At 30.9% G+C, this 15,128-nt stretch overlaps 3 protein-coding genes across 5 annotated transcripts; 2 read left to right on the top strand and 1 right to left on the bottom strand.

Moving 5' to 3' along the window:
* Nucleotides 1-453: 453 nt before the first annotated feature.
* Nucleotides 454-12,359, bottom strand: LOC118068954 (uncharacterized). Its single transcript, XM_035086738.1, has 20 exons — nucleotides 11,318-12,359; nucleotides 10,459-11,188; nucleotides 10,162-10,294; nucleotides 9,888-10,093; nucleotides 9,637-9,747; nucleotides 9,222-9,425; nucleotides 8,724-9,020; nucleotides 8,326-8,456; nucleotides 8,085-8,244; nucleotides 7,690-7,986; nucleotides 7,209-7,529; nucleotides 6,793-7,080; nucleotides 6,603-6,712; nucleotides 6,427-6,529; nucleotides 5,301-5,575; nucleotides 2,943-2,975; nucleotides 2,437-2,880; nucleotides 1,303-2,369; nucleotides 718-1,225; nucleotides 454-631 (listed from the first exon to the last, which is right to left on the bottom strand). The coding sequence occupies exons 2-20, from the start codon at nucleotides 10,577-10,579 to the stop codon at nucleotides 530-532; spliced, it is 4,911 nt and encodes a 1,636-aa protein (XP_034942629.1). The 5' UTR covers nucleotides 10,580-11,188; nucleotides 11,318-12,359; the 3' UTR covers nucleotides 454-529.
* MED6 (mediator complex subunit 6) lies at nucleotides 3,369-4,695 on the top strand. Of its 2 annotated transcripts, XM_035086714.1 has the most exons (5): nucleotides 3,369-3,384; nucleotides 3,541-3,710; nucleotides 3,791-3,947; nucleotides 4,011-4,432; nucleotides 4,512-4,695. In XM_035086714.1, exons 2-5 carry the CDS (start codon nucleotides 3,683-3,685, stop codon nucleotides 4,589-4,591), a joined length of 687 nt encoding a protein of 228 aa, XP_034942605.1. In that variant the 5' UTR covers nucleotides 3,369-3,384; nucleotides 3,541-3,682; the 3' UTR covers nucleotides 4,592-4,695. The 2 variants fall into 2 exon arrangements, with proteins under 2 accessions (XP_034942605.1, XP_034942604.1); XM_035086713.1 differs by lacking the exon at nucleotides 3,369-3,384 and having other exon boundaries at nucleotides 3,440-3,710.
* On the top strand, nucleotides 4,788-6,467 carry LOC118068947 (uncharacterized). Of its 2 annotated transcripts, none has more exons than XM_035086709.1 (2): nucleotides 4,788-4,966; nucleotides 5,068-6,466. In XM_035086709.1, the coding sequence occupies exons 1-2, from the start codon at nucleotides 4,817-4,819 to the stop codon at nucleotides 5,800-5,802; spliced, it is 885 nt and encodes a 294-aa protein (XP_034942600.1). In that variant the 5' UTR covers nucleotides 4,788-4,816; the 3' UTR covers nucleotides 5,803-6,466. The 2 variants fall into 2 exon arrangements, with proteins under 2 accessions (XP_034942600.1, XP_034942601.1); XM_035086710.1 differs by having other exon boundaries at nucleotides 4,824-4,979; nucleotides 5,068-6,467.
* Nucleotides 12,360-15,128: the final 2,769 nt, after the last annotated feature.

The raw sequence follows: 15,128 nt of genomic DNA, 5'->3' as shown, positions 1-15,128 counted from the left end.
TTGTCTCGGTATCATAGAATAATATTTAGCATTGGAAATCTGAAAGTGTATCGTCTATATTCTACTATGTCAATTATTTAATAATTATTCATGTGCATAATTGAAAATAAAAAGAAAAAATTAACTCCAATTTGTAACATATATGTATTTAAAAATAATACCATTGCTAAATAACTGTTCTATATTTATGAGACAACTACGTAAAAATTATGTTAGTTAATTAGACAGTTCAATTAAGATTAATGATCAAAAGAAATATGTTATAATTGTATCAGAAAAAATTGATCATGGATCTATAATTATCCAAAAGAATTTGGTTATTATAGAAAAATAAAATTCACTGCTTTTTTTAAATACTGATAACAATTATGCCTCGAATTAATGGAAATAAAAAATTTATAAATTTGCTACATTAATTGGGTTTTTCTTTTTTTTTTATTGAAAAGATTATTGTTGTTATTTAAAAAATTTAATTCTCCAATTTTATAAACAAATCTTTTTCTTTACACTATTCAAATTCATTTTGTTCTTAAATAGCTGCAAGACCTTTCAGAAGATTTGCTAATTTTTGTGTTTTGTAATCTGTTCTCAACTGGATAAAGTTCATGAGTGTTGATCGATCAAGCATTGCCTACAAAAAGAATGAAGAAAATTTAATATCAAAAATTAAAAAAAAAAAAAGATAAATGTAATAATATATTTCGTTTAAATATTTACCAATTGATCACCATTACAGACTTGTTTTAAATTCGCTGGCTTTACCAGTAATAAATTGCATAAAGCATGTAGAGTGTCAAATAATGATGTAACTAAGCCGACATTAATTTCTTTTACACAATTTTTATATTCATTCATATCACAAATAGCACACATAGCTCCAGCAGAATTAAATTGGAATTGCTGGAGATGTTCATAGATAACACGATGGAAGCGTATTCCCAATTCTGTCAAGATATTTTCAACATTTTTACCATCAAGACTATCCCTTATATGTCGAATCATTCCTGTGACATATTGACATACTACTAAACAAGCAGGTGTGCTAAGGGTATCAACATCAGTGTCAGGTTTAAAATCTGTCTTGCGTTGTTCACTTTGCAGATATAATTTTACCCATCCAACAATAGCGTTCAAACTTCGATCAAGTCCTGTATCAAGTTTCATTTCTATTTGTGCTAAAACTGCTTTCTGTCGAGCTAAACAATCTCCATGTTTAGGTGTCGAACTGAAAAAAATTAAATGATTATTGACATGAAATTTAATTCAAAGAAAAATATAGTAATAAAAAATTTTCATATTTACATAACAAGAGGTACAAGACTATCATTGAATTGTTCTTCTAAAAGTTTAACAATAACATTGCATTGTCGAACAACACTGAAAAAATGTATGTCAGGTGGAGTTCTACTCTCTGGTATGGGTACACTTTGAAGACCCAACTCCAAAGCATAGTCTACATGCTCATTCATCAAATACTGTAGCAAAATTTCAAGTATTTGAAGAGCATTAATTGGTACATCTGGAGGTTGTGATAAAACTTGACATCGATGAAATGCCAATTTAGTTCTTTGAAGAAGTGCAATTGCCAATTCTTCTGATAAAAATGTTTCACCACCATAATCTTCAATTTGTGCAATATTAATATTCGTCCTAGTTCCAATAACTGCTTGTAAATCTCGTCGAAGTTCTTGAAATCCACCCGTTTGAAGTTGTTTCTTCTGATGGTTTTTCGAATCATAGTATTCAATTAGCAATGCTGTACACTTTTCTCTTAAAGCTTTTAACTCAACATTGATATAAGTGTCCAAATGTTTTTGGAAAATATTTCGAGTCAATTTCATTAAATAAGCATCATCAGTGCCCATTTCAAAACGTTTTAAGTCAGCTGAAAGCTTGGTCGTTTTACAGTACAAGTCGTGTAAATTATTTAAATACTTATCAGAGTCTGATTTGTCAGCTAACTTGGCGATAGCGTATTTTTGTAACCGTAGATGATAAATATTTAGCACAAATTTAGCCATAACTTGTTCGGGATTGTTAAACACTTGTTGCATAAGTTTATAATTTTTTGTACACATTGGAACGACATCTTGAAAAACATCTTTTCCACCAAATGATCCCATTTGGCTTTGTTCAATGAATGCATCTACACACTGAGAATATCCTTTAAAATGAGAAAGAACTGATGCTAATTCTTTCATTCGTTCAGCATCATCACTATTGTGAGCACGTACAAATTCTTCAATTAAACTTCGTTCAATTTCGTCATATTTAGCTGATATTTTAGCTTTTGCTTGATCAAATTTATCTGATGGCAATTCTTGTGAAATAAGATGAAGTTTTTGTATCACATCTGCGGCTACATCTAACTGTAATAATTAATAGTAGTCATCCATAAAAGTCATCATTATTATAATCATTATTTTTATTACTTACTGTAGACTTATCTGCAAATATAGGATCAGTTAGTGGTCCCGGATTAAGGAATTCACTAAAATGTTTCATTAATTTTTGAGCTTCAACTGCTCTAGCTCTTGGAGTATTTACACTTTCTAGCTGATCGCCTAAATGAAGAACTTTCGTAGCAACAAAGTTTATCCTTTCATCTAATTGATGAAACAGATCCATAGCTTTTTTATTTTTATCTTGGAGTTCAATTATTTCATACGCATGACGAGTTTCCTCTTCTTTGAGCGCTACTTCTAGCTTTTCACATTTTTTCTGTTGACGTTCTTCTAGAACTTGGAGATCTTTTATTGCATGTAGAAAAGTTTCATGGACTAATAAAGGATCGAATTTGCCTTTAAGACCATCAACCATGGAATCATTGACTGTACGCCAAGCTAAACGTTCGACAAATTCTTCTGGATCAAAAGGCTCCTGAAAAATTATTTATATAATTAATAAATTATGAAACAATTGAGTAGTTTAAACAAAAATACCTGCTCCAATTCTTTCATGTATTGTTGCATCATCTTGAAGCCGGTTTATTAATTTCTATAATTGCTTTTAAATTGATAGAATAACAGTTAATTTATTTAAATTGAAGTTTCAATTATTTATTAGCATTATTCATGTCGTTGTTAATATTCTTGTAACATAGTTTTTCTGACTATTTCTAAAGTAAATTTTTAATATTTTCTTATCATCACTACAGATAGTTTTTGGTTTAATAAAAATAATAACATTATTATTACATTGTTCACTTAAAAATTATTTTACTAAAAATAGCTTTTTATTTTTTTCTTCAAATGTCACTCGTTTTTTATTATCATAAAAATAATCTTATCGGCAGTTGGTTTATAACCAAAAATTTTTTGACAGATTGTTAATTTGTCTAACCTCACTAAGTCCGTCAGTTTAATCCATGAGTCTAAAGACACGGTAATTTTTTTGTTGTTTGTATGTGTTTTGAATATTTATTATTAAATAATTAATGTAATCAGTAAAAATTATAAAAATAATTTACAAGTGAACAAATAAAAAGTAAAAAAAGGAACAAATTAATAATTTAGTGCAATTTTTTTTCTAACTGAATAGATATTTATCTCACCTTAGAAGTGAGGTTGGAAAAAAAAACAACAATAATTAAATTTTGCTGATAGTTGCTATAATATACAATATGAATTAATTAATTATCATCTTTGAGTGCTATTAAAAAGGTTTATATTATTAAATCAAAATGATGCCTGGACGAGTTGCTATTTCTGGTAAATAATGTTAATAAATTCATTAACTTTCTATGAAATGAATGAATTTAATTAATTAAACAATTTTCCTTTTGTTACAGATCCATTGGGATTATCCTGGCATGACAGTGCATGGATTCCCATGTTGAATCCTAGTAACATAATGGATTATTTTTCTGAAAGAAGTAATCCATTTTATGATAGAACCTGTAATAATGAAATCGTTAAAATGCAACGTTTAAGCTTGGAACAATTGCAGTAAGTTTTCAATAAATCATACATATATATATTTTTTTTAATCATAATAAATATAAATTCTAGAAATATGACGGGCGTGGAATACATCCTTTTGCATGTCCAAGAACCCATTTTATATGTGATAAGAAAACAACATCGTTATTCTCCTACTCAAGTAACTCCTCAGGCTGATTATTATATCATTGCTGGAGTAGTTTATCAAGCACCAGACTTGGCATCAGTCGTAAATTCTCGGTTACTATCGACGATTCATCACTTGCAATCGGCATTTGAAGAAGCGAGTTCGTGTTCAAGGTATCATCCTAGTAAAGGATATTCGTGGGACTTTAAAAATGGAAAATCATTATCGACAAAGAAAGAAGCACCATCGAGGGAAGAGCCGAGCTCATTATTTCAACGTCAAAGAGTGGATATGTTACTAGCTGAAATCACTCGTAAATTTCCTCTACCCGTTCCAAAACCTGCTCAGCCACCTGCTGAACCTGGTAACTATTTATCTTTTTGTGAATAATTGGTAAATCAATTACTTTACTTCTTTAGCAAAATGAAATTTTTTACTTTTAGCAGTTGAAATTAAGCAGGAGATAAAAACGGAGAAAAAAGACATGAAGCCACCGCCAGAGAGGAAGCCTAGAGTTAATTAGAAATGAATTTTTATTATATTTATTATATTTATAAGATATAAAATTAAAAGCTCAAGTATTTAATTATAAAACAAATGAATAAAAGATAAAAATGTGAAAATCGATCTCAAATTAGTTTCAATTTAATTCTAATTTCACAGCATGTTTTTGCCAAGAGTTTTGCGGATACAATAACCTCATATTTGTGATAATTATTTTAAAAATTCAATTCATCTAAATGTAAAAATGATATGTAATCGTAGTATTTGTGAGAAACGTCACCTTAATTTCGCAGCTGCTGCTGAAGAAATAATCAGTTCCAATGAAGAATTCGTAAATTATGTAAGACACCTCAAGTGCCGAGTTACTAATTTAGTACGAAAACAAATAAAAAAGGTTTTCCAATAAAGTACACAAAATTTATTATTTAGATATGCTTTTTCAAAATGTTTAAATTATCACGCTAGCATCGAATTCAATAGATTATGTAATTTCAGAATATTTCAAATTCACAAAACATGGATAATTCTAATTCTGATGATTTTTCTGAACTGAGTCGTGATAATTCAAGAGAAATTTTATCACCTGAGAAAAAAAATGAAAAAATTCAATTTGATAAAACAGATAATAAAAAGAAAGCAGGTAAAAAATCACGTTCAAAAACTCCTCCAAAACGTCCTATTACTCCAAAAAGTTCTTCGCACAAAAGTCATAAACCTTCACAACGTACAGCTGATGGACAAGATCTATCAGATTCAGGATTAGGCACTTCGAGATTTGAACCAGACAATACTGAATTAGTATTAGACCATTCAACACCACGTTCAAGCACACAAATTTCTTTCCATGATTTATCAAATAATGTAACACTTCCTGAACAAATAACTAGAGTTCGACGAACACCAGACGTTTCTCCAATACGTCCATTGTCTGCGAGAAAACGTGATATTCTTGATAAATTTGTAGATAAAGCATCATCTGCGGTTACTCCGACAGATACAATATCTGAAATACGAAGTACATGGACACAAAGAAGCGCTACTTTGGCTAATCATGTCAGAAGTCGTTTTTATGAACGTATGCACATCTTTGTAAGAGCTCTAATTGTTGGAGTTCTTCTATGGATGGCTTTAATTTACGGAGCTCTTCTTGGCGCGTCACTTTGTAATTACGGTAGATTTTCCATTTTCCCGGGATCGTCATTACAAAAACCTCGTATGGTTTTTTATTAGTCTATTCATTTTTGTAATACAAAATAATTATTGTAATACAAATTTTTTACTCTCACGATTGCAATACATTAGTAACATAATTGCACAACTTGAGACTTCCAATAAAACATTAGATCTTATACGATTCAATTATAAATTATTTTTATTTCATTGCAATATTATGCTTTAGTAAAAAAATGTACACCTTATAAAATTGTTTATTCTTTTTTCAATATTTTAAGATTGAAAATCTCAAGTTTAAAAGGAAAATCGACATAAAATAACTAAAAAATTTACTTCAAGACTTGACACAAAATATATTAAACTTGGAATAATACACGGTACGTGTTTAGTACAAGTAAATGCGACATCAGAAAGACATTTCTCATCTCTAATGTCACATTATATTTTAATGTTTATGACAGAATGGGTATCAAATTCGTTGCAATGGCATTTACCATTTTTCGATCGTTACTTTATATCGTTTTTTGTATTTACGAATATTTTTTTTTATGATTCGTAAAAGAATAAGGATCGTCAAATATGAAATTTCACGGCTTGTGCGTGTTGTTGATCTTCTTCTTCTTCTTGTTCTTTATCTTATGATATGTTTTTTTTACTTTTTTTTGTTTTATTACACGCAACTCTCTGGACCAGGTATAGAGTTTGCGATTATTATTTCTTTCATTAAATTACGGTCCGTTTTGAAACTTATAGGTTCCCACGATTTCGTTGAAAATGGATTTAACTAAAATATAAGTACATTATTTAATAAATAAAGCATCAAAATTTCTAAAGTAACTAAATATTAATTTACTTACACTACATTTATTCGTTTGCAGTCCTTGTTTATTAATATCATAAGGAGCAAACAATGTGTCCGGTCTAACCGGTAAAAATAATTGCGGCTCCTTTTTCATCTTATCTTGGTCTACATTCAAGCAAAGTATCAGTTAGAATAGTAAATGAAAAGAATATTTAAGTACAAAAGCACAAACTTTTGAAAATTACCTTGAGGAGATTGTATAATATCAGGTTGATTGAGCGCATAATCTCCAACTTGCTTTAAAGTATACTCTACAAAATATGTATGATCCCCATGGGTAACATCAAGCATCGAATTATTTCGAGAATCAGGTGGACTGATGATTGGTTGCTTCATGTATGGTTCAACATGTACAGGAGATGTAGTACCACGACGTCGATACATCATAAGCATCACCGACAAAGCTGTTATTCCAAGTGCTATAAGACATCCGATGAATAAAAGCACCAGAGGAACCACATTGACTCCGCTATCTGTGAAAAACATCAAAAAGAATAGTAGAGTGATAAAATATGAGATAAGTTTAATGGAAGTGTTGGTGAAAAAGAGGGATTTTCTAATCGTTCTCATCAATCTAAATTGTCGACTCATTAATTATTACCAGGTTGTTTTCCAGAGTCCCGAAGTATAATATCTTCCAAAAGGGATACTTCGCTCTTTCCCTTGGCATTAATCGCGTAGACAATCAGATAAAAATGAGTGGCTGGCAGAAGATCAGCTACGGGAATACGAAATACAGGCACCTCGGGGTTATTACTCGAGATGTTTACACGGAGGGTGTTGGTTTGCGCTTCATAAGCTTCTAGACGAAAATCTTGTCGTAAACCTCCGTCGTAACCAGGCGTACATTCAATTTCCAGAGTCTCTAAGCTTTGATTTAATGAAGCTTTTATCGTGCAGTTGTTTAAAGGATTTGGTTTGGCTGAAAATAAACAAGAGAAAAATAGTAATTAATCGTTAGTTAATTATTTATTTTTGTATAATAGAATTCTTAGAATAAAAAACTAAAAATTGAATCATTGAAGATAAGATGGTTTTCAAGTGAACAAAAGAGTTCAATAGATTGAATAGGTTATGCATACCTGCTGGAATTACTTGGTAGACACAAGGCGTCTTTTGCTTTCCAATCGCATTCCTTCCCCAACAGGTCAATGCACCATAATCCCTCTCAGATATGGGCGTGTAGATGAATTCACTGGCTGTTCCGTTGTTCCCATCAAACTTGGCGGGTGCGAGCTCGAAATTCTCGCCGCTATTGTTAAACTCCCATACGAAGTCAACCTCATTCGGATCAGCGTCTACCTCACAACGAATCTTGACTGATTCGTCTAAAGAAGCTCCAATTATTGTAACATCCTTTGTTCTGCAAACTGGAGTAACTAAAAATAATAATAACAATAATAGTAGAATCCAAAAATCAATTTAAACTCAACTATTGACTAATTTAATTGATAGAAAAGCATGAATAAAATATTACATTGAACTCGCAATGGAACAACTGAACTCGTCGTTTCTCCTCTATCATTGCTTGCTAAACAGGTATAATTTCCACCATTTTCACGACTTATTTTTTGTAACACTAAATTCTGAGAACTCATCAAAATCCCTGCCGTGGAGTTTTGTGTAAGAATATGACCCTGAAAGCAATCAATTGAAAATATTAATAAGTGATATTGTATAAATAGATAATCTAAAATTATAATTGAAGAGTAATTTACATTGTGCTTCCAAGTTATCCTGTTGTGCTGTGGATTGGCGCGAACTTTACATTCAAAATAAACATCATCTTCTTCTTTGATATTTTCAGGATTAAGAGTATTGCCTAATTCCAGCTGCACCTTCGGTGGAACTACGATCAATTTCTATTATTATCAATGGCGGTAATTGAATTCATTTCATTCATAAAATGATTCCTTTTGCTTTATATCAACTACTGTTCAAAGAGTGAAACTAAACAGAAAAAAAAAAATCGTCGAAAAAGAAAATTTTAAAAAATGAGGAGATAAAAAAAATAGAAAGATTAAAAGTAGAATTTTTATACTCAATTTATATTCATAGAAAAAAGGAGCAAACGGCTTGGGTATTCACTCCATTAATTCAATAGAATTAGACTCACAGACGACATTCAAGTGGTAAAGATCCTCGAGAAAAGCGTTGCTCAGCACCGGATTTTCTCCTCGACATCTCAACTGTTTGCTGTGATCTTCGGGCACTGGTGTAAATTCTAATGTACTGTATACCACTGTAGAATTATCATGTTCTATAATATTTCCGTTTTTAAATTCGTCATTTCCTTCTAGCCAAAGTACTCGTGCACGTGGATGTGATCCAGTTACTCTGCAGGTCAAGTTGTACGTTTTACCCGATTCCAATATCGATGGTTTGGATGGTATCGTAACACTGAGTGGCTTCACTGAAAGTATTTTAGCCATTAAAAGCTACTTTTCAACACTTAACAGTACTATTAAGACTTATTATTATTTTATTTATGTTTTTATTATACGATGCAATAAAGACTCGTAATTTTTTTTCTCTTTATTCTCTTAACAAAAGAAGAATAGAGGAAAAGTTGTAGCTATTAAAAAGTTGACAATAACGAGAAGACTGAACTTACGATAGACATCTAGTATGACAGACTTTTCTAAAGGCGGTACGAGGTCGGTACTAGAAGCACGACACTTGTATGTTGTATTAAGGTGTTCTCTTCTCAACGGGAAAACTCGTAGAGTACTGGATATGACATTTTCGCCTTTCGCACTACTGTGCCCATCTACTTGTTTGCCATTCACGAACCACGTTATAGTAGGTGGCGGTTTTCCTGTCGCATAAATATGGAGGAATAATAATGTTATTAGTGCATTAATTAATCTTTAAGCTCTATCATTTTAATATGATGGATTATATTATCACTATTTAGCACTAATTTTTATCACATCACTGATTTTATCTTCAAGGGTCTCACATTCCATAGTGTGCAAAAAAATAAGTCATTCAAAGTCTTCAATCTGAGGTATCGCTTGGTTTCTTACCTCCTCGAACTTCACAAGATAACTTGAACTCGTCGCCAACTTGATAAGAACCAACCACTGAGTCAATTTCCCTTCCGGACGTGTCCAACATCAAAAGTTGATGTGGTTGATCTATGAAGATAAATCATAGATATAATGAACAAGTATTTCTATTTATAATTTACTTTAGAAAATAATCCTCTAAAGAATTATTTTAAAATTATTCTATAATAAAAATAAGTTGAATGATTCATTTATAGATAACAACTTACAAGTAACTGTGAGATTAACTTGAAAGTTTCTCGTTGGTGATTTACGAAAATCAACACGACACCGATAAATACCCTCATCAGAGAGTTGGATATTTTCTAGAATAAGAGCAGCTGGTTTTGTTCCCGTAACGAATTGAGCACGAGGCCTGACATCATCATTTGACCAATTTAATGCTTGATTAAAGGATCTCCCTCGTACATCAATGCTGTAAATTAACCGTTGAATAAATAATTATCGTCATTATTACTTTAGCTATTTTTTCATCGAGGTTACCTATAAAGTGGCTTGGCTGAATTGTCACGGAACCAAAGAACCATGTAAACTCCGTCATTCCTTGTGGACGGTTCAATGTCACAGGGTAAAGATGCATTTCTGTCAAGTACAGCAATTACTTCTGATGTTGATACTAAAATGAATAAATCAAAATCGACGTAATTATTATTATTATTAATGTAAATATTTAGCTTTTAATATGGCAATCCAAGCATATTTTTTTTATTCAGATTGTATATAAGAATTATTAAAAACGTCAAGCAAGTTAATAATAAATAAGGTAGTAATATAACTTACTTGGATCATCATCCCTATCCCAGTTTTCATCAGCGTATACACAAAAGAAGATGATGAAAAAATAGAGTCCTCCTAGTATGAGTCTCACTGAGAGTGTAGATAGTTTAGCATCAACTGCCATTCCAGCTTGCTAAATGGTTTTCTGGCAAGAGCAGCAACAATGAAAGAAGAAAAAAACCGGAAATGTAGTGAGGATTGAGGAAGTGATTCCTCCTAAATGTGATGAGTATCGGCAAGTAATGACGCCTGTTCCGGCCGCAGCCGTTTCTTTATTGTCATTCCACAACTTTCGAGAGGAAGGGAATGTTGATCCCTCCACCCTCAGTCTCTGCACACTCCAGTTCTTGAAGGAAATGTTCTCTGGCAATTTTACTTGTCGTTATTCTCTGGTCTAGAGACCTTTTAAAAGTCCCCACGATCCGATAAGCAACACAACTCAATTTATTGTCGAATGTATTATATGTAATACAATTATGTCTCAAAAAGTCAAACATTCAAGGATTGGAATTATAATCTTGGATTCATTCCCTCGGTTATCGGGATCATATCGGTACTCAACCCAAACATAACTGCTTAACATCCTATTCCTTTTGATAGCACACATATACTTGAATAAATGGACACACGTGCAGGCAGAAAAATCACCAAGCGGTTTTACGATGCGTCGATGCTTCTTCCGCTGTCAAAAGGCTCTAATCGATTAGAACCCTCTTCCTTATAGGTTGTTGTCCTACAAGCGAGAGTAAAAATTAGTAAAAGATATATTTACTGAAGGATTAACTTGGAGTAGATCAAGGGGGAGACTAGAGAGCAGCAAAAACTCAAGAGTGAGATAGAACGTGAGGTGAAAGACACTTACTTATGATTATACAGTATACATAATTTTGGACCACATGACACTTTTAGAGTTATTTGGTAAATGAAGTAACGTTCCAACTGATAAAATGCACTTACAACACACTAACGGCACCAGTCTCTCTGATCTCTGAGAAGGCTCTTTGTCTTTTTTGTCTCTTCTTTGCGTCCCTGGAACGTACCACTCAGATCTCCCTTTCACAGCCGAACGACTTCGCGCATTTTATCGCACCCCCGTCGTCTCTCTCGTCGCGACGGGCTCGTTCGCTTGGAACTTATGCCCCGCCGCTGCTCTGCCAGTGCTTGTTCACCTCTCACTCGCTCTTGTTCCCTCGCCGACGTGCCAAGTAAATGTATGTAGCCATCCCCTGCCCCACTCTTTCAAACCTACTCTCTCTCCCTTAACCGTCGAAAACGAACCGACGACGTCGACCACGACGACGCGTTCAAATCCGTGGTGTTTCGGGCGTTTCCGTGGCCCGATCGTTAGATGAGCGCGCTTCCTGTCACACACAGCGCACACTCACTGTTTTCTACCGTGTGCTTATAATACCAATCCCCCAATTCTGTATGCTTTCACATGATTGTGTGTAGAAATTTCTGCAGCAAACCCTGTTGCCTTCTTTTCTTTTCTCTCTCTCTCTCTTCTTCTTATGCTGCTTATACTTTTCTTTAAAGCCCTGCTACTACTTCAGCTTGTCGAGAATTATCGTGTTTTTCTTTTAACCTATCCATGGCGTTACTTGTATCACTGCCGCCGCGTGATGACTCGAGAGTTGCGGCCACGCGAATTTTATTTCCTCCACTGTATTCTACTTTACACACACACACACATTTAAAATGTATAAATGTCGAACATACATATCTATACATCTACTTTTTCATCCTTTTTTTTTTTAATCCTTTTTCATCGTTTACCCTTCACTCTTTTCTGCTATTATAAAGATAAACTCACCCCTTTATTACTAACTAACCGCAAATCCCATTACAACACTACTCTTTTATTTCCATTCGTCACTCGTGACATTTTCGAAACACTTCCAGCTGTTGCAATGCTAGGAAAAATTGTAGACCATAAAATAATAGTCATTCTTTTTCTTTAGCTATTCCATCATGAAAATACTATTTGAGAAGTATTTTTTTTTGTTTCGCATGAGAGGGGCGAGGGAGAAGCGGGGGGGGGGAAGAAAAAGAAATATTCATTTAGTTCAAAAACTTGTTTTTCTCAGATATTATATTTTTCTCTTGTCACGTTTTTATGTTATTATATAAAAAGACAAAAACTTAAATAGGGGGAAAAAAGTTAAAGATCATATGTATTTGTATGTGGATATAAAAATATATAGTGTAGTACATATGTTGAGGAATTTTTCGAACGATTAATATATTCACAAGGAGAATTTTTCTGTCAGTGATAATGGCCTCGTGGCATTTCGATTCGTTCAGTATTGTCCGCTTCTAATGACGCCTACGGCTTTTCAACAATAGCAAAGAGGGTTGGAGGAATATCTGGTTATCGGATTCGATTTTTTTTTTTACTCCATCAGAATTGAGAATGAATGCTTTTTAATTGTCCTGTTTGATTTAATTGTAGAAATTCATGTAACCAGTCTGCTTTTCGTGTTTTCTATAACAAAGAGTACAAAAAAGTCAAATCTGTGGATATTTATATGAATATTTTTGTGTCGAGACAAAATGTATTAAAAGAAAAGGCATTTTTGTTGTTGCCTGTTGTTTCATTACAATGGCGAGAACATTCATGAGAGAATTTTGGAGCATCAATTGATTTTAAAAATAATTTAATTATCATCCCCCTTTTCCGAGAGTAAAAGCAATTTGTCTACCACGAAAATGAAGAGAACAAAGAAAATGAAATTATTGTAGTTATATTTTCATCTATATAATATACGAAGAAAAATTACTCTATGTAGATTATTATTGTTTTGTTTTTAATATGTGAATATAAACACTATGATAATTGAAAGAAGAATTTATTAGAGATCTCATAGATTTAGTGATAGATGTTTTCATTATTTATTTATTAACTTATCACACTGTAGGAAATTAATTTTGAATACTTAATTAAGGATTTCCGGTCAGTGAGAATACATTGAATGAAATATTTATGAGAAATAATTTATTTTTGAATTCATTTGTCATTAATTTATCAATTTAATTACCTTTTTATCAATAAAAGTTATTTTCATTATTACTCTATTTATTCACTGTTTTTATTTTTTAATTACTTCAAATTTTATCACATTTAAATAATATCCTGAATAATCTCATTAATAACAATTAATTATTTTAAAAGTTTTGCAATTAAAAATTTTTGTTTTATATTAATTAATATGTTTCCGATATTGAAAGATTTTTTGTTTTTATATAGAGATATCTATCATAATAATAATTACACTTAATACTGGGATAGACTGTATTAATATTGAAATTTATTATACACCATTTTAGGTAATTTTGAACCATTGGGGTAATATTGACCACACCTACTACACTTATAAATTATCTTTGATTTTAATATGTTGTTATTCAATAAAGTAGTATAAAATTATTTCAGTTCGACAGTCAAATAAACACTGAGAAAAAAATATATTCTGTATTAAAAAAAAGTTCATTTAATCAATGAAACAAATTTGAAATATTTTTAATAAAATATTTAATTGTATTTCAATATTAAAAATGATCAATCACAATAAAAATGTATTTTTGTAACTAATTCTTTTAAATGAACATCGAAACATGAATTCGTAAAAATATTACCATGTCAATGACAAAAAATATTTTATTATGATTATTTAAAATTTTTATATTATAAATTGAAATTAATATGACTTGTTCACCGTCAAATTTTTTCTCAGTGTAGTTTTAAAAAGGGAGTAAGTAGTGAGAGTCAATATTATGTGCGACATCCCTCAAGGCAATGAAAAATGACTATATAGAAATACTATTCAATACATATTATCATCATGAAATTTATTAAAATATTTTATGAACACATTATTTTTTATTCGTAATAAAATTCGTGTAATATTAATTTATTTTCGTTTTTTAAATTATTATTAATATTTCCTTCGATATCAATTATACGTAAAAAACAGGATTTACTTTGACAAATATTTAAAAAAAAAAAATAGTATTTAAATAAATTAAAAAATTTATCAATCAAATTGCAAATAAAAAATCAAATTTTTTTTTTTAAAATAAAATTGTTTGAGTTGAAAAATTCGATAAAAATAAATTTATTTTTAATTTAATTTATATAATATTGAAAGAGGTAAATATCGATGATGCAAATATGATTAATTGTTTAAAAAAAAAAAACAAATCACACAGTATGGGCAGTTTTTGTTAAAAGATGTTAGCTTAATAGTAGAGTAAAACAACGTGCAACATTTGGCACATCCAGTGAAATATGAAAATAGTTTGCGTGTGTGTGTGTGTGTTGTTGATGTCATGTCGACTAGTGCAGTTTATGAAAAATAATAACTAATCAAATACTCGTAACATAAACAAAAACAAAAAAAAAAAAATTAAATTATTACAAGTTAATAAATAATATTTTTATGCTATTAAGGTCAATTAAAAATAAAATTATCAAGAAATATTAATATTATTCAACTATTGAGATTGTTTTAATGTAAAATAAAATATTTCCTTGTTTCACTAGTGATTTCAAGATATTTTAATATAATAGATTAAGTATAAATTATTTGCGACATTTATGTTCAGAATATTTTAATTAAAATAATAATAAACACTTAAAATACATTAAGGATTTGTTTTTATGGATTAAATAT

This window comes from Chelonus insularis, unplaced genomic scaffold, assembly GCF_013357705.1.
Source record: "Chelonus insularis isolate UGA/USDA-ARS -01 unplaced genomic scaffold, ASM1335770v1 contig_403_pilon, whole genome shotgun sequence".
Classification (NCBI taxonomy): domain Eukaryota; kingdom Metazoa; phylum Arthropoda; class Insecta; order Hymenoptera; family Braconidae; genus Chelonus; species Chelonus insularis.
Note: the sequence above shows the minus strand (reverse complement) of the source record. Positions and strands in the feature narration are given on the sequence as shown.

What these genes read in the sequence shown, in the direction of transcription:
- MED6 (XM_035086714.1), top strand. Translation starts at nt 3,683, where the DNA reads ATGATGCCTGGACGAGTTGCTATTTCTG. An exon ending in TGGACGAGTTGCTATTTCTG is followed by an intron (nt 3,711 to 3,790) that starts GTAAATAATGTT and finishes CTTTTGTTACAG; the next exon opens with ATCCATTGGGATTATCCTGG. An exon ending in TCAGCCACCTGCTGAACCTG is followed by an intron (nt 4,433 to 4,511) that starts GTAACTATTTAT and finishes TTTTACTTTTAG; the next exon opens with CAGTTGAAATTAAGCAGGAG.
- LOC118068947 (XM_035086709.1), top strand. Translation starts at nt 4,817, where the DNA reads ATGATATGTAATCGTAGTATTTGTGAGAAACGTCACCTTAATTTCGCA. An exon ending in TACGAAAACAAATAAAAAAG is followed by an intron (nt 4,967 to 5,067) that starts GTTTTCCAATAA and finishes ATGTAATTTCAG; the next exon opens with AATATTTCAAATTCACAAAA.
- LOC118068954 (XM_035086738.1), bottom strand. Translation starts at nt 10,579, where the DNA reads ATGGCAGTTGATGCTAAACTATCTACACTCTCAGTGAGACTCATACTA. An exon ending in GGATAGGGATGATGATCCAA is followed by an intron (nt 10,295 to 10,458) that starts GTAAGTTATATT and finishes TATTCATTTTAG; the next exon opens with TATCAACATCAGAAGTAATT. An exon ending in ACATGAAAGAATTGGAGCAG is followed by an intron (nt 2,881 to 2,942) that starts GTATTTTTGTTT and finishes ATAATTTTTCAG; the next exon opens with GAGCCTTTTGATCCAGAAGA.